The sequence below is a fragment of the Aptenodytes forsteri genome, unplaced genomic scaffold, assembly GCF_000699145.1.
Source record: "Aptenodytes forsteri isolate BGI_AS27 unplaced genomic scaffold, ASM69914v1 Scaffold111, whole genome shotgun sequence".
Classification (NCBI taxonomy): Eukaryota; Metazoa; Chordata; class Aves; order Sphenisciformes; family Spheniscidae; genus Aptenodytes; species Aptenodytes forsteri.
Genome location: NW_008794710.1, coordinates 1390742 through 1415325, shown reverse-complemented (window position 1 = coordinate 1415325; position 24584 = coordinate 1390742). Strand labels below are relative to the sequence as shown.

At 38.9% G+C, this 24584-nt stretch overlaps 1 protein-coding gene across 1 annotated transcript in view; it reads left to right on the top strand.

Annotated features, from left to right (window-relative positions):
- The window catches only part of EVC (EvC ciliary complex subunit 1), a 56831-nt gene that overhangs the window by 9339 nt on the left and 22908 nt on the right, over window positions 1-24584 (top strand). Inside the window, exons 7-12 of the mRNA XM_009273772.2 lie at window positions 1868-1966; window positions 4282-4419; window positions 6224-6382; window positions 7417-7633; window positions 11189-11337; window positions 14134-14232. Of these exons, the coding sequence (XP_009272047.1) occupies window positions 1868-1966; window positions 4282-4419; window positions 6224-6382; window positions 7417-7633; window positions 11189-11337; window positions 14134-14232 (861 nt within the window). The remainder of the gene's footprint in view (window positions 1-1867; window positions 1967-4281; window positions 4420-6223; window positions 6383-7416; window positions 7634-11188; window positions 11338-14133; window positions 14233-24584) is intronic.

The window sequence follows — 24584 nt, the reverse complement described above, 5'->3', positions numbered from 1 at the left end:
AGCTCTTTGAATAAAATTGAAAATTCAGTTCAGCTGAATCAGTACCATTGTGATAAGTACTGTAGTCATGATTTTGTAGGACAGGGGAATTAAGGTAGCCGTTTAAACCATAGATAGCTGTCTACATCAAGTCACAGCATCCAAAGATGACAGAAAAAAAAAAAAAAAACCAACGAACCAAAAATGGATGTATACAATTAAAGCCACAGAATACTCGGTTAGGAGAATTGTTTGTGGTGACTAGTTATGATCAAGTACAGAACCATTACTGTTACTGAGTTTTAGCTCAGTTAATAAAAATCTGGACATAAAGTATATAGCTTTCTCCTGCCCTTCTTCCCCGACCTCTGTTTAAACAGATCGGTCATTTCTGATATAATTTATTAAATGCACTGAGAATATTTCAAGGGGTGGGATTTGCTGAACAAATTTCTACACAACCCAAAGGAGGAAGCATGAAAGTAAACCTGGAAAGCAGCTTCTCTTCTGAAGGGTTATTCCCATCTAAGTAGATGAGAAAGGGAACTTGAGATCAGATTCCAGAAGGAAGTTTAGCTTGAGTAGGGAAGGTTGAACTTGATCTCAAAGTTAATCATCAATCTGTAAACAAAGGTAGGGTAACAACATGGTGATGTAATCACAGAAACACTAAGAAAATGAGCATTTAACACACTTTGTGGCCCACCAGAAATTGCCACAAAAAGCAGATGACTTTGACCTTTAGCTGAAGCTTTGAATAGCTTTATATTTTTGCTAGCAGGGGAAAAGGGCAAAAAAAATTCAGTCTAGAGAATAGTCTTCCTTTTCCACTCTGCTTTCTCTGATTTAAATCAGTCTTTCTTAGCATCCTTAGGAAAAGGAAACATATCCTCTTCCTTCAGTGTTTCCCTGAATTATTTTTTTTTCTTTTTACAGTATGTCATATCTTGGTGGTGTGTGTTCAAAATTTGCCAAACTCCTATCCAAGACATTGGCAAGTGAGATCCCAAACATAGCTGCTTTGTGGTTTTCTCTTCTGCTGAGCTCTAATTATAACATTTTCCAGATTTTGCTCAGCTGAAATGTTGACTTCAATAACTGCTTTTATATGTAAATATGATTTTATTTATGTTTTTATATGTTTAAAATGGGCAACTTCTGCATCATCTGTTTTCAAGTACATTAGTAACAGGCAGGTGGCTGTTAAATTTCATGTATTTTTATCTTAACCTTGGAAAATGCTGCAGCATTTAGTAATGAAGTGAATTGTCTTTACACTGACACTCTAATTGAGGCAAGAGGGGAAGAGGTTAAGCAAAAATTATGCCAGTGTTCAAAAACATCTTTTTGAAGACACTAGTATTACAATCTTGTTTTTTAAAAAAAAAAAAAAAACACAACTGGAAAATAGGTGTATTTTTTCTAAGAGAAGGTAGCTAGAACTTGGGATGGTTACTTTTGGGTTGTATATAAAAATGTTTGATACTTCATTCGGCCGACTACAGTTGAAATCACAGTAATGGGTATGTTAGTATCTTTCAGTTTAGGGGTTCATTAAACTTTAGAAAAATGGGCTTTATATTTTTAAGTGATCTGCATTTTCTCCAGTAAAGGACAGTTTCAAATGTGTCAGTCTGGTTACAAGGATATATGAGATTATGTCCTTGTCCTTGTTAGAATATAACACCATCCTCCAGTATCTTACTGAAGCCAAAGCCAATTTTCACAATGGAAGTACTGCAGAGTTGCTGATGAGGTTTCTGTTATTTTGTTTATGATGCACTATAGCCTCACTGATTGACTTGAATCAACAAAAGTTATCACAAAAATGTCCTTACGATGTTGAACAGGCACTTACCCTGGGTTTTGTTTCCTTCCTTTTAAATAGATGTTTATGCAGGTTCTCAAAGTATACCTCACAGACTTTTATCATAAAAAGAAGATTACTGATGATTTGTTCAAGAAGATCCTTTTAATTCAGGAAAATGTAAGTGGTTTTGTTGGTTAATATTTAAGACCACAGAAAATAAGTTAATCCCACCAGTTGCTGCAAGCTGCCACAGCAGGCTCTCTCACCTACTCCTTTTAAATAGCAATGTTATTTGTAATCTAATTCAGAAGAAATGCAAACTCCCTTGTTAGTTGATTCTCTCCATTACCTTGTATGCATTTCTTCTTTGTTACTGTATGAGGTGATCAGGACAGTGATGTGTGTAATCTGTCAAGGATAAAAGTATTTTGTAGTTGAATCCATTCAGGAAAACAGAACGTTGTGAACCTTATTCACTCAGATTTAATAATTTTGAATTAACAGGTCTTTGTTTGGTCCCATATATCGTTACTGATAATAAAATAGCAGGAAATAAAGTACCAGAGAGAAACTCAAGGCTTTCATCAAGGGAAAATATACTTATTTTCCTCATTGTTCTTTTTTCTTCCATATACTTTTATCAAAATCCGTATGCCACTTCTGAACTGGAAGACATACATTGACCATCAATATGCATTTCAGGTGGAGACACAGTACTATTTTTAAGATTATTAGAAGGAAAAAAAGCTTTACAAAACTAAACAAAATAGGAGAGCTACTGGTTCCACTTTCTATTTTTCAGATTAGAGTCGTAGAAAAGTCTGGGTTGAGAGGCACATCTGGAGATCATCTGGTCCAACCTTCTGTAGGAAGCAGGGCCTTGAGTAAGGTTATCCAGTGCCCTGCCAATCCAAGTCTTGAATATTTGCACTGAAGGAGACTCCACCATTTCTCTGAGTAGCCTAGTCCAATATTTAATTTTCTCACAGTAATGATTATTTTTTTCTTACATACAGATGGAATTTCACATTTAGGCATTAGTCTATCAGCTTGTCAGCTCTAGTTGTTGAGATTTATTTTGTTCATGCAGTCTCACAATCTGTGAATTAATATTGGGCATCTCTGTAGTTGTACCTTATAATTTATATCAGAATGCATTTTGCCTTAAAACGACTCTTCTGCCTTAAATCCTCAGGTTTAGTATTAAAGTTGATTGTATTTACTAAACGAAAAGTGAGATTTGGTGTGCGGATCCCTTTTTCTGATGGAATTCTGGTAATGACTTCAAATTATAAACACAGAGGTAATATAGATTAGGCACGTTTCCCAGTATAGCCTAACCCTCAGTGAGGCTTGATGGCATCGGTGTCTTCATGCACCTAACTGAGCTGCTGCAAGGCAAAGACTAAATCTTGTTTATTAGATGCAGTAATTGCCAGAGTAGTCCAGTTGTTTAAGTGCCAATATGGGATTCCTGTGTCCTATATTATGGAGAGAAAGGTCTTGGAAATGTGACAGCCTTAGAGTTGGGATATCACATAAGGGACGAGGCTGGTTATGAATACCATGTAAAAGAGATGTTGGTGATAAGCAAAAGCATTAGCACTGGAAACTATTTACTGTAATACTGCATTGGCAAGACAGAGAATTATATGATTTATTGCAGACAGCGTTTTCCTCTTTCAATTCTGCATTGTAAGAAAAGTTAATGAGATTTTGATGAAATTGTTTGTGAAGCTTGTCAAAATCTGGTTACATTTGTTTAAGGCATAAGGGTATCAAGTTAATGCATTGACACCCAAAATTGGGTGGTATTAAAAGTAGATGCTTGTTATGTAAGGCATGCTTCAGCAACCGAGGAATCATCCATTTCAGTACCAACCTACTAAGTAATGGCAGAAGACTAGTATTTGTCGGTATCGCTAACTTTCAGAAGAAATCATCCTGGTTTCAAAGGATTGAAAAACTTTTAAAAACCTGTCTAATAACGTAGCCTGTAATTTGTCCCTTATGAGCATTACAGGTGTGTTCATCCGTGTGTGCTAGCACTCTGCAGGAAACACTATCTGATTGTCATATCTGGATACTTATCTGTGCTTTTAAACACAGCGTGTACGCTCATAGCTGCCATTTAAGATGGGGCATGTGCATTAAAATAGAAATATTTGTGGATAGATTCAAAGGATTATTGGTATGAAAGCTCATGGAGCAGTGTTTACTAAAACTTCAATTCAGTGGAGATGGACAACAGTCTTGATTGTACTCACATACTAGTGGAAATGTATGTATTTGTATTAAGTGTAGTTCAGAGCTGCCATATACCTTGAGTTTTCTTTGCTTGCTGCAGAAGGTGCATTACCCAGAGACACAACTTTCTGAAGCTCTTGTTCAGCTTCCTTAGCCATGAGCCAGAACTGACATACAAATTCACTCCCGAATTCAGAAGTTATGTCTGGTTTTCTGTTTAACAAATCACTTGCTTTTTTTCCCAGGATTTTGAAGAATTACAGAAACAACTTGACTCTAGACTCCAGAATACTGAGATGTCAGGAGCCCATAATTCAGAGTACCAGACTCTAGAAGACTTAGAAAGGAAAGAAAGGGAATATTCTGAGCACGTAATAGATAATGTAACCTTCTAATTTTTTCTAAAATTTTATTTTAATGTTATTCTTTTGATGGGGAATGCTTTTTTATTTTTTTTTAAACTGTTGTGTTGACTAGTCCACAGTTAGTAATGAGTCCTGAAAACATTTTTACATTGCTACAGCAAAGTATTTCCAACTGCCTTTGGAAGCCACTATGTTTTTTATACAAACACTGTTTTATCACACTGGGTTTAGAGCTGAAAAATGTCTGTTGCTTGTTAGATGCTAAGATTTATTTCAAGCCTACATATAGCCTGACTTTTAGGAATTTTACCCTAGCACCTTGTTTTCTTCAATCCTCCATAACTGAGTAAAAGAGTAATAAGAGACTATAAAACTTTTTCAGCTGAAATAAGTACTAAGAAAATAATTACAGTACAGCCTTTTAGTATGCTTTGCACATTTGCTTTAGCAAAGCATTTTTCTTTAACAACTTTCCCCGTTAGAATACAATTGCATGTTTTTTGATGTAAAAATACAGTCTGATAGCAGGCATTTGATTCTCAAAGATTTATTTTTTTCCTCTTCAGTAGTGTCACTATGTCCGAATATCTTGCAGGCTAGAAAACTGGAGGTTAAGAATATTCTGTTTATTATTTTCCAGTAAACTGAGTAATCTGGAAGATATTCTCTTTCCCAGTCCTGTTTTTGAGGTTTGAGCAAATTCACTGCTGATGAAAATGAGAGGCTGACTAGCCAGACTGATGGCTCTGTGAGCTGCCTGCACTGATTCACTGTGGCACTTCAGCCCTGAACTAGACAGCCCGTCATCTCAGCCTTGGGCCTTTTTCATAGAGGAGTTCACATTTTTTAATGTCCTGTGGTTAAGTGCTTCACTGGGAATTTTCTCAGCTTTCTCTTGATTCTCTGTGCCTTTCACTTTATAGTGGAAGTCCTGGTAATGATGGTACATCTGTGTCAAGTTTCTTTTGCAATTTTAACTTTGCTCTGTGAAAAATTGATTGTTTAGAGTTCTCCAGAGTTAGTCACATAAAAAAATCGCTGGCAGCCTCGCTGAGCGGCATGAGGCAGTTATTCACCAGCAGCAGTCATCCTTCAGTGGGTCTGTCACTCTTACGCCAGCAGATGCTTTTCATCCATATTGAAATGATTTCCCTGTATGCAGATTCGTATAGATCAGGACCTTGAACTAATCCACTCTTCCCTCAGTAACATAAAGGGTCTTTTTGCCATGCTCACAGATGCCATAGTCACAGTTTTTTTCAAAACTCACAGATACAGAATGGGCACATACACTGGGCTGATACTGCATAAAGTACTTAATTCCAGCGCAGTTAATAAAGTGCTTATGTAGCATGCGGCTATGAAGGGCTTTGATGGTGAAAAACAGTGACAATTTTCAGTTTTCCTTTTTTAGCAGAAATCTTGTTTGACTGGAATGCCTGCTCCTACAGCTAAATAAACTTCCCAGAAAAAAGGGCTGCAATTTGTTATCTTTTTTAGTTTTCCTATTAATACTAATAACATAATAGGCTTTTACAGATGCAGTATGTGGAGAACTAACAACAAATTCTTAGTGAGTTACACAGAATGGCTACATTTAAAAAGGTCAGGATTGATCTACTGCTTATGTGCCACCAACATGTGTATCATCATATAGTAAATAGGCTCTTTAGCTTTGCAAAATGTTCACTGTAGCTAATACTGAAAGCTGTCTGTAGTCTCAGTGACTTGTATCTTAGTAGACTCATATGCCTCTCACTGTAATGAAATACTAGATGATTAATGAGGGAACATGGATTGTTTTTTGATTCATATTCCACAGATGGAAGCTTTCTGGAAGCAGACTGACAAAGCCCAACAGGCTTTTTTGGACCAATCAAAATGCTCAAGTGCCAAAGCAACAAAGATAATGATGGATCTGACCAAGAAGATGATTGCCGTAGAAGGCTTACTAAGTGAATCTCAAGATTTGCAAGCAATGGTAAAGTACAAAAAGAAGTAAAAGTTGAGAGAGTTTTAGACAATCTGAACACAAAGAATGATGCAAGTGTACAGGGTCTGTCAGTCCTGCCTCAGGAATGATGTAGGCTGCTTACTCCAGTTGTCTGTTTCAGCTTTGTTGCAAAGAGCTCAACTTCATTGCAGTTTATGAAGACTCACAGGAGGGTGAACTCTCTGCACTTGAGTTCTAATTCTCAAAATACCATTTAGGCAGTCTTGTTAGGAAAAAGTGACATTAATGCATCCAGTGAGCCAGGAGCAAGAGCACTAGATCTAATGATGAAGGAGAATCATTACCCTGGGCATTAGGACATTTCTTTTTCTTTCAAAGTATTTATTCCACTTTGACTGAGAAATCCTAATCTAAGTTTGAGGGTGATTCTGTGTGTCCAATGACTTTAACTGGAATTGAAAACCCTTAACATCTCTCTGGTTTCACCCAGGAAATCTTGCTCCCTACTGTAATCCTGGGCTGCTTCTCTCATAGTGCAATGAAAGCTGCTAGACCATAGACAATTATACTAATTTTTAGTATGTTTACTGAACTCCAGCTGACCACATACTTGAAGGAATCCCAGCAGTATCAAAATCAGGTATGTGTCCTCATTTCAAAATGAAGGCCCATACTGGTGTGCCATATAGTATCTTGAAAAGAGGTCCAGGGCTTCCCTGTTGCCCTTCTGTCCATCTTTCCCTCTTGAGTATTTAAGTTTGTTCTGCAAGCTTGTTGTTGTCTTTTCCTGCCTTAATGTCTTCTTGACAGCTACAAATAATGAAAAACACCAATAGTTTTTGATTAGCTTTTGCAACTGAACATGCAATAAACCCACTGCTATCCTACACCGGTCAAGATTTTCAGAAGTATTTAAGTACATGAAGATTGTTATTCATATGGTCTTGAGAAGCCTCCTCGGTTTTCTATGTAGCTTGGGAATGAATAATTCGATGAAAGGACAAGCACAACCAAAGACCCATTCTTGGTTTCTAAACAGGACTTTTTAATGTTTGTTTTAGGACATTCAGGAAAGGTTATTCAACTGGGAGCTTATGGTAAAAATGATTGATTCGCTGAAGTCCTATATACCAGAAGAGTGCAAGTGTAGATTAAATATTGTATCAAATATTCTGGACCATTTAACTGTAAAGAATAATCTCTCAGTCCGACAAAAGGAAGAACTTTTAACGGATCTCCACAAGGCCTTCTGGGAACAGCTGGCACATTTCAGTAATGGTGAGTACTTAGACAGGAGCTCATGACTTAACAAATATGGGTATGAGTTGTCATTATTGTATTAAATAGTAAAAAAGTTATGGCTTCAGCCCTATACCCCTCTGTTTTAAAAAGGTATTGATGAATTGGCCAAGAACGCTATTATTGTGAAGGGTGGATGCTTAGAATGGGAACTTTGGCTTTAAGCCTTTTAGGTCTTGTTCCAGGCATTGCTATGAACTTACTCTACGGTTCACATAACCTATGCCTTATTTCATTAATTTGAAGATTGAAGAAGAGTCACACTTGTTACAAGTATTTGTGAGATTTCTCCATTTACTGTTCACGTACTTGACATTGTTGGTGATACTGGCTAACATTAGGGACAGTAATAGCTGTATATGTGCAGAATACTGTGTTATGATCTCCTGCTAGCATGTGGAGCCAGAAGATACACAAAACATGGTTGTGCTATCACTCTTGTGAAAAGATAATTTTAAGGCTTATGATCTTCAGATAAACCTCTCTTTTATTATGTCAGACTAAAATACTTTACATTTAAGTCTTTTCCTCTTCCTCTTACAGCCCTTCACATTGCCTATCTGTAAAGTACACAATTATAACAAAGTCTAAGCTGACTGACCCACTGATTTAAGGTTCTCCCTGTGTTACTTTGCATGTTACATAATGCCCAACATGTTGAGAAACATACCCCCAACTTCTCTGATAGATGCTATATCAAGGGCTCAGTGCTTTCCATCAGCACTCATGGAAAATTATAGTACACATTCAGCCAAAACGAAAACAGAAGTATTTTACTCTCACACATTTTCCAGAACCATTTCTGCTACTTGTGGGCATATTTAAAGAAAATTGTCCTAGCAAAACGGCATTAGGGTTAGAGTTCAGTGAACTGAATAGTCAAAATGAATGTAGTCTTTTTGCAGTATATTCTTGCTGCAGCGCTGCTCATTCACTTTCAGGCTTCGTGTCCATAAATTGTGCCATATCTCACGGTTAGCGATTCACAGAATCACAGAATGGAGGTTGGAAGGAACCTCTGCTCATGCAGGGTCACCTACAGCCAGTTGCCCAGGACCATGTCCAGATGGCTTTTGAGTATCTCCAAGGATGGACACTCCACAACTCCCCCTGAGCCTTCTCTTCTCCAGGCTGAACAGCCCCAGCTCCCTCAGCTTTTCCTCATAGGAGAGATGTTCCAGTCCATCATTCCAGTTCCATTTTCATGGCCTTTCGTTGGACTCTCTCCAGTCTGTCCATGTCTCTTGTACTGGGGAGCCCAGAACTGGACACAGTACTCCAGGTGTGGCCTCACCAGTGCTGAGTAGAGGGGAAGGATCACCTCCCTCCACCTGCTGGCAATGCTTTGTCTAATGCAGCCCAGGATACCATTACCCTTCTTTGCTGCAAGGTCACATTGCTGGCTCATGTTCAACCTGGTGTCCACCAGGACCCCCAGGTCCTTTCCTGCCACGCTGCTTTCCAGCTGGGTGGCCCCCAGCATGTACTGGTACCTGGGGTCTTTCCTCCGCAGGTGCAGGACTTTGCACTTCCTGTTGTTGAACTTCATGAGATTTGTGTCAGCCCATTTCTCCAGCTTGTTAAGGGCCCTATGGATGGCAGCATGACCCTCTGGTGTATCAGCCGCTCCTCCCATTTTTGTGACTTCTGCAAACTTGCTGAAGGTGCACCCTGCTGCATCATCCAGGTCATTAATGAAGGTACTGAGCAGGACTGGACCCAGTATTGACCCCTGGGGTACACCACTCATTACTCGCTTTCACGTGAACTTTGCGCAAGTTTTCAGTCCGTCTCACTGTCTGCTCATGCAGCCTATACTTCGTCCTCTTCTCTATGAGGATCTGACAGGAGTCTGTGTCAAAAACCTTGCTGAATTCAAGGTAGACAATATCCACTGCTCTCCCCTCATCTACCGAGCCAGTCATTTCATCGTAGAAGGTGATTGGAATTCCCATGCTCCGGACTTGCTCTACTTTAAAAACATCAATTAACCATGTGAACAGTTTGCTGATACGCAAGAATTCATGTATATCATGATACAGATTATTTCATGGATGTTTGCTCATAAAACTGGCATGCCTAGTTCAAAGTCTTTGCATAGGTTCAGCCACTAACATTCCTTAAGCATAAACGTACATCTGTGGGTGTTTTTTCCCCCTTTTTGTCAAGTTTCTCTTGTTCCAAAGCAAAAATAACTCTGTCAAGGCCTTGATTTTTATGCAAAGTAGGTGTTTATAGTTATATATAGCTATATATTATAGTTAGTACAGCCTGTGCAGAAGGGCATTATCAACCTCCTGGTTTTAGATAGAAATGAAATGTGCTTAAAAAAAAAAAAAAAATCTGGAGTACAGCATTTTCACATGTGAGTCTATGTTGACCTTGCCTATAAGCTCCTAAATATATGTTAAACTGTACTTAAAATTCACAAGCAGAACACAAAGCCAGCAAGACTGTGCTCCTAGGAAACAAACAAGGAAGTAGTAAAGAATCAAGTAGTGTTTAAAAACAACAGTTGGTACATTTGTTCAGATGACATTTTTATTACAGGCTTTCCTGTACTTTCAGTGCACTTTCAATTGTTTTGTCAGTGCATCATCAGCCTGTGGATAAGCACGATAAATAAGCATGGAGAATAAGTAACGTGCTCAGTGCTACAGTACTGTACTCCTTTATTTTCTCCACAAAATAATTCCTCATAGTTAAAGCAGCTTGATGGGGTGGCAGAACAGCAGCCACAGATGACTATTCTTTTGCATTTCCTTTTAGCTGCCTGTGTGAGGAGTGAAGTACTGGTCTGGGGCAGGGTGAGTGGGGGAAACGAATAAAGTTTTTCTTAGGTGGACAGTCAATGAGACTGTCAATGAGTGGCAGAATATTGAAAGCACCAGTTCCACTCTGCAGCACAGGGTCCAGGTAGAGTCATGAATTTATAAATCACTTGGAGCTGTAGGGGGGGCAAAGAGGGGAAGAACTCGGTCCCAAATATTTCACGGTACCAACACAAAATCAGAGGGACCTTGACCACTTTTACTGCAGGTTCCTGGATGAGTCATTTTGGAAGCCTGGTATGGCTGCATGCCAGTTCAAGTTAATCTGAACTAGCACTGCTCTAGACCTTTTCTCCCCGCCATATGTTACTGTCCTTGCAGCAGCATTTGCATATCATTTAGGTAATGAGCCACTTCTGGACCTTCCCAAAGCAGGAGGGGGAGATTTGGGGTGCTGCAGGTGGGAATCTGTTTCTTGAACTAACTCACTGCCTTTGCATAAGCAGCAGCAGCAGCAGTGAAAGGGAGGGTGAGGATGGTAGTGATCCAAAAACCTGATAGATTTAAGTGCCATGTAACAACCCAAAAGTTCACATCTAAAAATACTGTCAAGGTAAGAATCAAATTTGAAGTCCTGCATGGTAATTACTTGCCTGTTTCACTCACTAGCAGATTTCTGTGAGCTTGTGTTGTGTGACAGTAGCAGATGCTACTTTCTCCCTGTGGAGTTGTGGTATCTGATCATCAGTGGTTTATGTTCCAGAATGTATCCAGCAAAGTAAAGACCTGATCTTGAAACGACTGGAGTGCCGTGCAAAGAAGAGAGAAGAGTTCAAACACAGACAGAAGGCTGAACAAGGGAGTCTCCTCAGTAAAACTTTTCATATTGAAGATGTTCATAATTTTCTTAAGGTGAGCACGTAAAAGCTTATTTTCACTGTTCCATTAGTTTTTAAGACTAAATATATCGCAGATTTCTCCCAATTCCATAAAATTGGGATTTTTGGGTCATCCTGAGAATTGGTACAGGAGCACAGGTAGGATAGGGTCAGACTCCCTATTGCCTAGGCTTGCCTAGAGACTTTTCCTCCAGTGTTGGTCTTGTCACATTGGAACAAAATGCCAAAGGGTGTTAATGCTAGATTGCATGTTCGGTCGAAAACATCTTTTACTTAGATACTATGTGTTTGGTTCAATATAGGAAATCTCGGGAGGAAAGTATCTGGCCTGCATTACAGGAAAAAACAGACTGCACTGATCTAATTGCTTTTCTATGAGGTGAGGTTACTCAAAAGACTATCAAATTTCACATAAGCAGAGGGAAAACTCATGATCGCTGGCAGGATACCTTAGAGAAGGTTTGCAATAGATAGTTTAATATGGTATACAATGGCCAGTGTAATGTTTTCTTGGCCATATTTTCTATAGAGCTCTATTGTTATTGTTCAGAATGTGTATATGAAATCAGAGTTCTCAGCTGTAAATGCTGAGAGCTGCAAAACTCCTATAACTGCTGAGAACTACAGACCCAAGTTATTAAGAAATAAAAAAATCAATCCTCAATTTTCATGAAAAGAAATAATTTAAGGTTAAAATGGTTACATCCAGCAGCATTAAACTTTTGGTGAAATCTAATAACTTCAATAAATTACTGTATGAGAAGACCCAGATTCCAGCTGTAGCAAACTCAAAATTTATTGATCTCAACACTGCAATTTTGTACTTCAGGGCCAAGTTCTTTAATTATATTGTATGAATTGGATAATGCAGTTACTGTTCTTGTATGCAACACCTGTCTGGCAACACCTCACTTCAAAACATAAGGTTTCAGGCACTTTAAAACAGTAGAGCACATTTTACTTCTTTGGTGTTTCATAACTTGACACAAATAATTCTTTCACACATTTTTGTAGCCATTGAGCACTTGTGCATGTGTTTTCCTTATACACATCATTCAAAACTCTTGGACACATCCCAACTTCGTTAAACAAAGCTTAGAAATTTTGTATTAAGACCTCACCCCCACAAAATTAGAGCCACACAGCTTTGTGCAAGAGATGCTCTATTCTGTACACCTTAGAAAACTAACAAATATGCTTAGTTGAACTGTAGACTAACAATCTGCTTATGACAGACTGAGCAGGAATGGGCAACTTGCACTTCATGCTGCAGGACAGAACACAACTGAGTCACAATATTATGAAATGCCTGTGTGCAAATAATAAAACTAGTCAGAAATTTAAGCATTTCTGCTGCCACAGTGGAGGGAGTCCTTTGTCCCAGAACAGATGGGGTCTTGAGTCCAGAGACTCTTTGAAGAATAAGAAAAAAAAAAAAATATCTGCAGCTCCCATGATTTGGCTTATATAGTCCAGTAATTATTTTGTGCAAACAATCCCCTCAGCATTGAGGAGCTGTTTTAAACCTGTTTCATGGTTTCACAGCTCACCATGAGCCCAGAGTGGTACCCATCAAATGCACTTTTCTCCTCTGCCTTCCCCCCTCCACCTCATCAAAGGGCTTGCACCACCATGGTAGCAGCCTCAGCAGTAACTGACCTTTCTGCTGAATTTTAAGTGGTTGCCAATTAAGAAGGTGGATTTTTCAATTAACTTTCTTACATTAGTTTCTTCGGAACACAAGTTGGATGGTAATGATTTAGTTGCTGTAGCTCTGATTTTTTTTTTTTATGACAGAATGACCTAGATAGTAAAGGTTAGTCCCTGTATCATTATGTCTCCTTCATCTCTGTTTCCACTGGAAAAGGAGCATTTTCATTGTGTTTTTTACTGGCAGAGAATACAGGAATGATCAAGTGAAGCACACAAGCCAAAAAGTGGCAGTTACAGTAACCCAGTCTTGCTCAGCCTTACTCCCGGTGGACATACAAGTTACAGTAATTAACTTGTCAAATTCTGTGGTAAACTACGATTTCATGATGTGTGAATTTTAAAGTCTACCTCAACAAGAATGACCTGTACATGAAGAGTTTATGAACACTTTTGTGCTCTTGAGAAGAGCCCTATTGACATACCTAACGAAGAAAGCCATATTTACCACGGGAATGTAAGAGGACACTTGGCAGTTTAAATCAAAATATGGAATATTTATGTGTAAGACCACTCATTAGTCTATAGAATGAGATGTTCTTTGTGAAATTCAGTCCTCCATTACAGCACGTGGGCCTGCCAACACATCACAGTCCTGGCTTGAAGAAAAAAATTGCATCCCTCTTAAATCTGTGACCAAGGACCAAATCAGGACCAAGTCATAGATCAGCCTTTTAGGCTGAGTGCCATCTGACAGTACCATGGGACATGACGACCAACCCCAGTGCAAAAGCCCTATACAGTGTGATACAGCTGTAACTAAGGTGTCTGGTGGCTGTTCTGCACCTCATAGTAGTGGCTATGATGAAGTGATATTCATACACAGGAAAGCAGGTTGCAAATCAGATCATTTCACATGTTTTCCAGTATTAGGTACATATTATTTAACCCCAGATTGCTGAGGCTATGGAGTTTCATGCTCAAGACTGGATATTAAGGTTGTAAGGCAAGTTTCATTTCCCTCTGAGTCATGGTTCCAGATAAACACTTACTATTGCAATGGTACATGGGAAGAGGATCAGGGAAGGGAAGGAGAGGATCACAAGAAGCTATCAAAACTTTTTCAGCTATTTAAATATACCTGTTGTGTTTCTTTTAGGCTTACCATGAGCTGTTAGAGAAGCATCGGCAAGCACAGTGGGAACTGGAGGAGGAGGATGACTGTGAGAGCACAGAGGCTGTTGCAGATCTCTACAAGGTGCCCCCTCTAGTGATACGTGTCATTTGCTAAAATAATACTGAAGATCCTCTAACCCCACTACACAATGTCAGGCCTTGGGGAGGATTGGGGAATTACAGGAGAGATCATGGCAGCGCCAGGAAGCTAGGTGGGCAAACGAGGAGATGGAGACAAGACAGTCTTCCACATTAGCTTGCCTTTTCCATTATCTTCCAAACACACTATGTTTCCTAACCTCATATCAGTCAGAAAATGCCTACATGGTCTGCCAAAATGTGCTGCCTGGGTGGCTGACAAGGCTGCAACAACGTTGAGGGCATACAACATCTGGCATTACTACCAGGAGAGAGACTTCATTTATGTAGCATAATTATCTCCTCTGCACCATGGTAGGATGATACTATTCTTAGTTAACTTCACTACATCTCTAAAAATAGTTTTCTCATCTCTTTTCCTCTCAGAGGAGTTGTTTTGACACTAGTTAGTTCCCTGAAATAAGTTCAGATCTTTGGTGTAAGTAATATTTTTACACTTCTTTATGTTACTGATTTGGAAGATGTGTAGATGCTTCATGCTTTTGCGTCATCTTTAATTATTTTCTGTCTGCACCTAAAAAATAAGATAACATGATCTATCTGATGAAGCCCAAAACTGTAGCCAGCAGTGACCTTTAATTAGGCTGGAACTAATCACTTTCAGCTCAACAGGATCCTTGTCATGATTAATTATGACCAGATCAGGGTGTTATGGAAACTCGTAGTCCCTCTCACATTAGGATAAGATACCCACACAATCTTAATTAGCACTAGTCCACATGCACTTTTTCAAATTCAATTGGTAAAAAAAAATAAAGCCACTGTATTTAGAACAAATAGTTTTGCCATGCTTTTATGTAATAGTGCAAGCAACCGGATATTTGAGAAAAACTACTGCTTTGGAGAAAGGAAAAGTTTGCTTGGAGGACTATGCCAGTGAATCAGAGTAGATTAATTGTACAAAGCTATTTAATTTAAGAAGAGTCATCATGTCTGCTGATATTACTGTGCACAGTCCATTCTCCAGAGTTACTTCTCCACCCCTTCCTCAATTCATATGAAGTCTCTGGACACCAAACAATTGTTTTTACCCTGCACAGTTCCACCTTATTTGTGAAATTATATTGCTTTGCTTTATTGTGTACTCTGCTTTAGTGACACTAAGATCAGACTGAAAGTCCTATTTCTTTCAGCACTGTTAGCTAAGTTTTCTTTTCCATTAAAGAAAAATTGGTTTGGGTGAATTAAGTGTTTCTAGAATTGCCAAGTTGCCAGGAGAGCTGCACAAACTTGAACTCTGCCAATTCACCCAGCTCTAAGCCATTATATTCCATATTACAGCTGCTCTCTTATTCCTAGACCCAAACAAACACTGCCAGACATGAAAAACTGCAAGTGCTGTGATCCAACTGGCATCTATTGAATGAGGGTCCACAAATCTTAATTTCCACTTTTTTTTCCTATAATAAAACATTTTTATTGTGACATTTAACATAGTGACCAACTGCACTTTCTCCCCTTAACCCTAAATACAGATACTACAGACTGTTTTAGGAGAGCAGACTGCTTCTGAATATACCTTGTAAGCAGCATAAGCTAGAAAGAAGAGAAAATACAAACGAGTATAGCCCCACTGTAGGTAAATGGAACTGTTCTGACTTCTACAGCTGAGGGAAGTGCAGTGGTTACACATGTTGTCCATTACCTGGGGCATAAAAGCGAAAGTAGATTTGCCATTAAGGGAAGGAGTTGCATCTTGCAACCACAATGCCTTTGCTTCTCTCTGTGCTTCACCACACTTTCAGAGCAGAAGTGCACCTTGGACAAGCAGAAGCCTTTCCCTGGGCAGCAGGGCTTTGCCCCTTCGCTTAGTTTCTACGGGTTTCTGCTAGGGAGAAGCTACTGCTACCAGTGGGGAAGACAAGATACCCATGGGAAGGCGATAGGGATTTGAGATACTCCACAGTGCAGTGGTGTGACTGCAGCTCAGGTAGACCTAAGCAAGCAAACATTAGACTAACCAGCTGGGTACCAGCAACCCTCACATGGCAATAGTCAGCACTGTGCTACAAGACTTATGTCCCAGTCAGGTTTGAACAAGCTAGTTTGTAGAACCAGCTAGTTTGGGCACATCTGCAAACACTGCAAAGCTCTGTGTTGTCATTCCAGAAGGTCTGTACTTGCTGAAGCTTAACTGATAGTCATTTGCCTTGCACTCATTTGGACGGTTTGGACTCTGCTGTTTCTGTTCTACCATGAGCAAGGAAAAGGTTAAATTAAAGATTTGGTTAAATATTCTATTGTTCACTTAATCGCCATATTTCCATAACTGCAAGCATGTGTTACGAAGTAATTAGAAGGCAAGAAAAGAAGTTCACCAGTAGAGGGTTCTGTTCTGTTGCTTTTTTATCATTCCAGTGGAAACGGAAGCCTAGCAATATTACCAAAAAACTGAGTGAAACTTTCTGAAGTCACCCTGGCATGCTCTGCAGATATTTAGATGAATATTCCTCAGCCTGTGGTCCACAAGACATCCAAAGATAGACCGCAAGACAATTTAAAAAAGATGCATTCATACATTTGTAAACAGTCAGAGTGGAGAGAACTAGAAGTAATTAAATATTTAAAAGTTCAGCCCAGTTTTTATTTTGTTGCAAATGAAAATTAGCCATGCAAAACTGCACAAAGTAGTTATGCTTTCCCACACACAGAAGTTAAATAGCTGTTGGATTTAAGGGAAATAAAACTGAGATGTCTTACTAGAAGCTAATTACCTAAATCCAAGAGGAGGCAAAGTGTTATCTAAATCGCAATTTCTCCATAACAAGGTTTAGCAATAGCATCCTATATGCCCTCTCTACCAAGTAGCTCATATTCTCTACTGGCCCAGGATTAAAGAAATATCACATATTTCTTCTGGGCTGAACAATCTAATATTGTCCAGTACTCACAGGATTTAGGGTTCCCAACAAGTTCCTGCTTGTGTACCCATTGCCATCTTGACTTTGGTTGGAATCCCCTAGAACTGGAATAAATCACACCACACTTTTCAGATTAAGGGCAGCAGAACCCAAACCATGGTGAGGTTTTTCTTCTAAATCCAAGCCCTCCATTTTCTTAAGTTGCTTTCATGGTCCTTGGGGCATCATCAACATTGCAATTTATCACATAAACACCAATATCCTAGTAAAGAACAGCCATGTTGGTTCAGACAAATGACCATTTGGAGTAATATCCAATAAGTTCGTGTACTGTAAGAGCACCAGTGCTAGAGAGGTGCATAATACCCAGTTAGATAGAGTTAGGTCCTGTTCTCGGGCATACCTTCAGCTAAGAGCAGTTACTAGCAGCTTTCAAAGCAACTTAGAGCATACAGGTGCCTCCATCCTATATCAACTTTCTAAACCATCCACCCCCATTTAAGTAGTGTATCAAAACTTGCACTGTAGGTGACAAACCAGAATAATTCCTCAAGAAAGACAGCCAGCATAAAGTTCCCAAGGGTTGCACTCTGACAAATTCACTTGACCGAGTGCAGAAGCCCAAGTGCCCAGCCATCTCCCTAAGCTCATGGTCCTTAGCTGCTGTATTTGAAGGCCATTACACCTTTTTTTTCAAGGTAAAGGTACCTGGCAAGGTCTTGTATGTGATAAAGGCTTATACATGATAAAAAGTTTAGGCCCTCCGTTCCTCCTTCAGTTGTGCACTAGAATGACTTGACTTATTTCAACAGTTACCGTGGTTTGTCCTAGTATAAGCAAGCAGGGAAGCAAGCCTGACAGACTTAGTTTCATGAATAAGTAGAAAGATAACCTCAATGCAAGAGGTGATAGTAAAATATAAAGAAAAGGTCACCATGTGACCAAATAGGGAACCAATGAATATCCTGGGGACAGACAAAAAGATGTCACTTACCTGTAAGTGCCACTCACTTGTGGGAGAAGATCCTTACCTTGTTCTCACAATGTTCTTCTAAGCCCTTCTCAAATTTCTATGCCTTTTTATTTTTTCATTTTTTCCCCTTTTAAACGGTTGGTGAGTTCACCAAGATAGATTTATATAACCCTCTAGCACTACTGTAGCCTGTAGTGCTACAGTACATCAAAGAATTACCTAAATTGGTGAATAAATACATAAAAATGCAATGATCTGGAAGCTGACTGTTTTTGCATAGAATAATTGAGTAGGTTTGTTTTGTGTACACATGAATAAATCAATTAAAATGATTTCACCAAGGTCAATGGAATCTCTTGATACCTGAAGTGAATGAATGAGTTATATTTGGAGGGTAGGGTAGGACTTTTCAACCATACTAGTGGATTAAAATAGTGCGCTGTAGGTGAATAGTCTGTGTCTAGACACAGGCGCCGTAACTAATTTTTGAAGTGCAAGTTGAGGAATGGGGGCAAGTGATTTTGATTATCACAGTATATCATAACTGAAGGAGGAATTGTGTCAGAGGTAATTGAATGGCTCAGCCTAATATTTTCATAAACACAGTCTGCAGAGTTATCCCATACACAAGGGATATTGTGCTGCAGTAACAGTTTTGTTTAGGCTTGGATAGCTTTTCAATTGCAAAGCTTTTACCATAATTTTCTTTTACATGGCAGCAAAAGCACCCCCCCAATATATACTGTTCTGTTTCTCGTGAACTCTTGAAAAGATTAATGGCTAGCTCCTTGCAAGTCTGTCTCAAGTTTAGCATATCTGATGTTCACCAACCTTTAATCTTTGCTTTCTCCCTTTTTTTTGTGAACTACCTACTCATTTCAGTAGGGAAAGGAGAAGTGAAAAGAGATTGGTGGTTAACAGTTCATGATTAAGAAAACAGACATGCAGATTGCACAAAGGAAATCAATTAACAGCTAGGAATTACATAGTCCATGGTAAGATAATTATTTTTCCTCAGCCTTAACATCAAAACCATAAAAACGCACAATTTACTGTCATTTATAATTCCCCTTTGCTGATAGCAGTTCACCAGAATGTTATTTCATTTGACTTGACAGAATATAGAAGTGCACAGGAGTTTAGACTAAAAGCTATTAAGTAATGAGTATTATCAACAGGCAAGGCAATAAACGTTTTATGAATGGGTAAACATGAATGTGAGGTTGAAGCAAAGTACTTGATTTTTTCCTTTGTTAATAAAAAGGGAGAATTTATTTTTGTCAAAACAAAAAGTACAGATTCTCAGAGATTTACTCTTCCATTACTTCCCTTATGTAATTTCATTAAAATGAGATGCAGTTAGGGATGCTTTTCATAGAGTGGACTGCATTTTTGGCTACCAAGAGCTAGCTTCTTTTCAAGGTGAATCGCTCATAGCTTGTCTCACATGCAAAACCATATCAAGAGACCTCCACCTCAAATGCTCACTTTTGAAAATTTTGCCCTGTGACTTACCCCCAAAAGGCTGAAAGACAGCATGATCTAATAGATTAAGTTTGTGAACTCTTACCGTGCGAGCTCAGTCTAGTTCTGGGTTTGGGCACTGATTAAATTTGATCTGGTCATTTCAGTCAAAGCTGATACAAGATGCCTGATATGGATAGCCTTCATTCTGAAGTTTGCTTCTGCCTTATTGCATTAAAAAATGTATTTTACCTCTATATGGATTCACAATTTGTTAATAGTTAGATCTAGTAAAGGACATAACCTTATCTACAAAGGCACATTTCTAAAAAGGGAGTAGAGAAAGAGAAGATTGAAACTGCGTCCTGAATAAATCAAGGACCAGTGAGGGGGCAAGACTGGAATTTCAATGAACCTTCATTTTAAATGCATGGAAATCAAACTTTTTTTTTTTAATTAGCTTGTGCTAAGGATGACTTCAATGTCATTGTGTTTTATTGGTGTTAGGATGCTTAAAAGCAGTCTACTGTTCTCATTTTCCAATTAGCATTCCAGAATTCTACACATGGAAGAGAGGAAGAAGTACACACAATCCGCTTTTCCCCATTTAGCATGAGTGTATAATGTGAAGTATCTTCTAGTGGCCAGTGGTGTCCAAGAACATTTGGAGTATTAATGGGATGCGTGATCTGAGTATTGAACCTCTGTGCTTAACAAGATACAATTAAGGGTTGGGAGATGAATCTCTTACTTCCTAAACAAGTGTCCTAGCCATTGAGCTTCTGGAGATACATGCAAGAGCGTTCTACAGCTTTGACCAGAAATAACTAATTATTTTAATGAAATGCTGTTGTATCACAAGTTAACAAATAGCTATCAAAAGTTAACCAATAGCTGTGCAGTTGCCTCTTGGAGATAATATATACTAGTCAGTGGCTGGCATGTAAAATACAGTACAACCAGCCTTTCTAAATACATTTTCCTGCTTCACAATTTCGTTATTCACTTTATTCTCATCTGCATGCAGCAACCTTTTAATCATTTGGGTTTGAGGGGGAGCATTAATATTGTTCTTTGGTTTTGTAGTGAAATCTGTTAAGCTTTGTGTTTCCCCTGGTTTTTGACAAAATTACGTATTTATTGCCTTGTTTGAAATTCAGATGCACTCAGCATTTTAATCTGAGCCCATTTTATTTCTGCATATACCCCGTGGTATTTCTTAATGCTTGTTGAATTTCTCTGGAGATTTTTTGAAAAGCTTTGAGATTGACTGCCAGGTACTACAAACAGGTTCATTCAACACTGCAATCAGCTATTCTATTAATGGAATCAATTTGAATAAATTTCATTAAGTAAAAGTTCTAAAAACAAGAGATGGCATATCAGGAAGCTTGTAAGAACCATTTTGTAGGGGTTTTAGTCCGAAAATAAGATCCTGGAAGCAGTAGGATTTCATAATGGTTTTCTTTTTTTCCTGTAGAAAATAAGCTTTATAATAGGTAGTGCGCCATCCCTGTTCACAGACAGACTTCATTGCTGTTTCAGATCAAGTACATTCCTTAGAGTGCAAATAGTTTTGAACTGTTTTGTTAGCTTGAGTCGCTTTGGTAGAATTCAGTCACATCTGCAATCTTTCCTAAATGTAGACTTACCATTTCCCCTACCAAATTTTAAAAGGCCATTCCACTGCGTTTTTTCAAGTGCTGCATTAAACAGTGTGGCCATCGTATTGTACCTGTGGTATGTCCTCTGGGTAGAGCATGCTGTCACGTTAGGGTCTGGGTTGCAAGGACTGCCTGGGGTCTAATGGTGGTATGATTATGTGTTCAGATTAAAGAAGCTAGCGGCCAGTGGTTGCCTGAACACTGAAGACAAGTTTGTATTTTGATAGTCATCACTGACGGTGGTTTATTTTGTGATCCTGGACCACAGATGAGACCAGTAAGTGCACGATTTGTGTCCTGCACAGAAAAGAATTTCTAACAGAACTTAAAGGGAAAGCGTTCAGTCCTGTTAAAAATCACCGTCCCAGGGACGTACAGCACCTGACCAGGCTTCCTGTTGCTTTGCGTGCCAGTTTGCAACATATGTGAGATGTAAAGAACATACTGCTCAGTCCTGCTTCCCCTCCATGTATTCACCCAGTATTTTCATTTTTAAAGAGACTTGATGTGAAAAACTGCTTCTGGAATTCTAATCCCACTTTCTTGTCCTTTCATAAACCAGTTTCAGCAGAGGGCCATGAAGTATTTTGCAAACAAATAATTAAGCACCTTTGATCTAAAGATAACTTGACCCATCACATTAATGAGGTGGTATAGGTAAGTAATTTTGTGGGAATAGGACTTAGTCACATTTTTCCAGGGTAACTATGTACCCACTCTGATAGTGCCAAAGGTAAGTATACAATATAATTTGAAGCTGCAGGGAGTGTGAGCAGAACTCTATTCACTTGGTCTTTAAACAAAATGGCATGAAGGCAAGTAACAAAATACCTTCTTTATGTTCTGTGCAATAGATTTCCTAGTAAATAATAATACGGAGCTGTCAGCATGCCAGGGAAACGCTACCAGCTCTGCAGCAAAATGTGTTGCAAAGTGATTTAGCTGCCATAGGTGGAACTCTGTTTAAGAATAGAGTTCCTTAACACCCTGCCTGAGATCTTTTGAGATTGCAATAGAAATGCCACAGAATCCTCTAGACTGCTTCTGAACTATTTCAGACCCAAGAGAAATTCTTATATCCCCGAACACCCAGTAAAGGCAGGAGAATTAACTTGTCCTGAAGGGCTAGTAAAGCTCAGAGAAGAGATGGTTTACAGAGATAGAGTGATCGTTCTTTAAGTGTTGTATGGGATACGGAGATTAGAAACATAGGATCTTTAAGCTTACCTTAAGTCCCAGAATTTGGAGACTTGAATTTTAAAATAAGTAGCAGGAGAAGAGAGAATTCAAACAAACCATTTTGCATTAGTGTTGGCAACATAAGCCAGGCCCACAACTACACACACAATTAAGATGGTGTAAATCCTGCCTCTTGTTGTAACAGGAACTGGTAACTCTAATAATTAAGGAGTAGGGGAGATCCATCCTTCAGCATAGGATGCACCTGTGTAACAAATGTTACCCCAATGATACTGTCATGTTCAGATTGTGAGCAATCACTAGAAATGGGAGAAGTGTTACCAGAAATAAGGTATCCAATTGTTGGGTCTTTGACTGCTAATTCTTACACCCAGTACCCAGTTTCAGAAACCTGTAGCCCAATTTATAAGAATTCAGAACACTTTGAGATTAAACAAAGCCAGTGGGCACTGGATTCTGAAAATCCTGCATGCTTTAAACAGGTAAGAGTGGAAAAAATCAAGACAGCTCATCTCGAAGGTGTAGTGCACACTTTTGATAGTGTTGTGCCTCAATTTTATCCATAAGAAGAGGTTACTGCCGGGAGCTCTTAAGATAAGCTATTTATTGTTTGTGAAACAGCTCATTAATCCGGTGATTAGCATCCTAGAGGGATCCCAGGAGGAAAATAATAATTTAGTATTCAGTGCACAGTTTGGATATTTTACAATAAATGAGAAATGCAAAATAAAGATTCATGCATACCCATGAATCTATCCATTCAATGGGTATTGATAAACCTAAACACAGAACAGATAAAGGTCCTGTGGAAACAGTACATGAACCCAAAAATTATCATTATGGGGGCACAGAACTAGATTTCACATGCAACCTAAGATCCGGTCATTCTTTATTTCTGAGTTCTTGACTTGGCAATTTAACGTCCTCTTTTGGGTTTGTTTTTGTCTTATTTTCTTTTTTATGATACCACATCTAGCGGTTGGAATGGGTTCTTACAGAATAGTACATTATACCAGTGTGTCTCCCAGAAAAAGACAAGTCCACTAGAACTTTGCATGTCTATGAGCTGCAGACAAATGGTTTTGACATTAATATAAATATCTCTGTGTTTCTATTGAGAGGTTCTAGCTTTTGATCACTTAAGAGATTGTAATTAAACCTATATTTAAAAGAAGGCAACAGCTAGAAAACTTGACTTATTTTTGCAACAGGAATGCTGAAAAGAGTTTTAAAAATATTAGCTGTATTTTAAGGAAAAGAAAGAAATGTAAGTATTTTCAAGAGGGAAAACTTGTGGGAGGGAAACACTGATTTACAATAAAAGCAAAACCAAGTAGGCAGTAAAGCTTTTTGGACTGGTAAGATCCAAACTGTGGAACTCACACAAAAATAGCTCTTCAAACTGCTGGAGTACTGCAGTGTCCATGTGACCTTTCCCATGTGTCTTTGTTTTCTCTCTTCTGCTGGGGAAAGCTACGTGCCCTCACACCTTCTCCTCGGGGATTATCTCAAATTGTTGCAAGTTTGCAAACACAGCTTGTATCATCACTGTGTATTTGACAGCGAAATTACGCGTTTTGAACAGACTTTTTAGTTTGGATGCCATCTGACTAAATTACCCAAACTCTTCTTGCGAGTGAAACAGCCTCAGCAATTGAAAACCACTCATATGGGACTAGTTTTAATAAAACCACCAGAAGGTGTTTGTTTTCCTAGGCTTGAACCTGTTCTGCATCAGAAGGAATTTCAATAATTCTGTCTTTCCAGAAGGCATTAAAGAGTGTCATATTTCAGAGCACCAACTATTAACATGACTAGTGTCAATTTTGTCTAGCTAAATGCCACACTGTCTCTTTTAAGTCTTCCTTCTTTCTTGCCTTCATTCATTTCATTCATTCTGAACATTCTGAACATTCATTCTGAACATTCATTCATTCATTCTGAACATGAGCCGGCAGTGTGCCCAGGTGGCCAAGAAGGCCAATGGCATCCTGGCCTGTATCAGAAATAGTGTGGCCAGCAGGAGTAGGGAAGTGATCGTGCCCCTGTCCTCGGCACTGGTGAGGCCGCACCTCGAATACTGTGTTCAGTTTTGGGCCCCTCACTACAAGAA